General features: G+C 37.3%; 1 protein-coding gene across 1 annotated transcript in view; it reads right to left on the bottom strand.

Annotated features, from left to right (window-relative positions):
- Nucleotides 1-1,351, bottom strand: part of LOC119588187 (transmembrane protein 117-like) — a gene marked incomplete in the record, with an annotated part of 52,588 nt that overhangs the window by 19,901 nt on the left and 31,336 nt on the right. Inside the window, 1 exon segment of the mRNA XM_037936889.1 lies at nt 188-327. Within this exon segment, the coding sequence (XP_037792817.1) occupies nt 188-327 (140 nt within the window).

Raw genomic sequence — 1,351 nt, 5'->3', positions numbered from 1 at the left:
TGAAAACAAGCATTTTACAAAAGAGCCAAATTTATAATCTATCGACGTTAAAAGCATATAAGAAGGTGAATTTCATTTCACATTTTTCATGAAAGAAAGGAAGAAACTATTCATTAATGCACGCAAAACTCCTAATTAAAGAAAAAAAGAATGGTGAGGATGAAAGGCATCTTGTATCCGTCTTTACCTCTCGTTGGTGACATCCATATCAGACCCAATTTGCCACTTGCAGTGTTCGTCATGGCCAATGAGCAGGATGAGGTTGTACACGTATGAAAACATGTACAGCGACACGATCACCGTCAGGAACATTGTCATCCAAGAACCCTGTGGAGGTGTAGACGTCGATTGTAACTTTTTTCTTCTTTTTTGGGCGGTAATGCATGCTGAGAAAATATTAATTTGCTTCTGTTGTAATTCTTCGTTAATATAGCTATAGCTTAGAGAACAGGTTTTCGCAAATCCTGTCAATAGAATTGCTTAAATATCTTTACGTTTTACTCTCTAGCAGTGCAGTGCATGAAACATAGGCATAGATTTATCAGCATGTTGGTCTATTCTCAAAATGAAAAGCTATATATTTGAACAGGGGCTTTCAGAACTTTAGTTCTACTGAGAGTTGAGAAACACCTTCACATCATTCCACTGTCATTGAAGATTTATTCCAGAAATTGCAGGGAAGTCCACAGTTTGTTTTCAATACCATGGACAAGGGAACAAATGAGACAGGAAGAGCACGATTGCATGATGCTTCATTTGAAGATGGTTATTTTGCACAGTTTCCTTGAGGTAAGTACTTATCACATATTGAAGTTCTTTATGTTTGATACTATGGATGTTTTTTTTCTATAGATGTCTCACGTTTGCAAGTGAGAGATTTGGCTCGTTAAGTTTATTATCTTCCAGGTTTTTAATACAAAGCAAAGCAGCCGATCTCATTCGTTAATGTTCAGAATTCCAGACGGGGAATTTGTGACCACGCACGGATGGCTGTACGTGGTTTGTGATGTTTATTTATTTAATTAAGGGAATTACTTGGAGAGTCACTTGGGTCTTGTCCTGAGGAAAATGTCCTAAATGCTGCCGAAACTTGCAGTCCCACAACAAAGTAATCCTAGTGCTAGCATGTTGTGCCTCCCTGCACTGATTGCAAACGGTTTGTGCAATCGCCCTATCACTGGTTGGATTTGGTAAAGACTGAATGCTGTCTTCCGTCTATCGTATATCTTGATATCAAAAGCAAATATCTTATAGATTTCAATGTGAGTCAGTAGATAAAATAAAATTAAGCCACGCATATAGAACCTTGGCTTGAACAAAAAAAAAATGTTTCATCAATGACAAAATATGG

The sequence above is a fragment of the Penaeus monodon genome, chromosome 23 (genome assembly GCF_015228065.2).
Source record: "Penaeus monodon isolate SGIC_2016 chromosome 23, NSTDA_Pmon_1, whole genome shotgun sequence".
Classification (NCBI taxonomy): domain Eukaryota; kingdom Metazoa; phylum Arthropoda; class Malacostraca; order Decapoda; family Penaeidae; genus Penaeus; species Penaeus monodon.
This window is presented reverse-complemented; position numbering and strand designations above follow the sequence as displayed.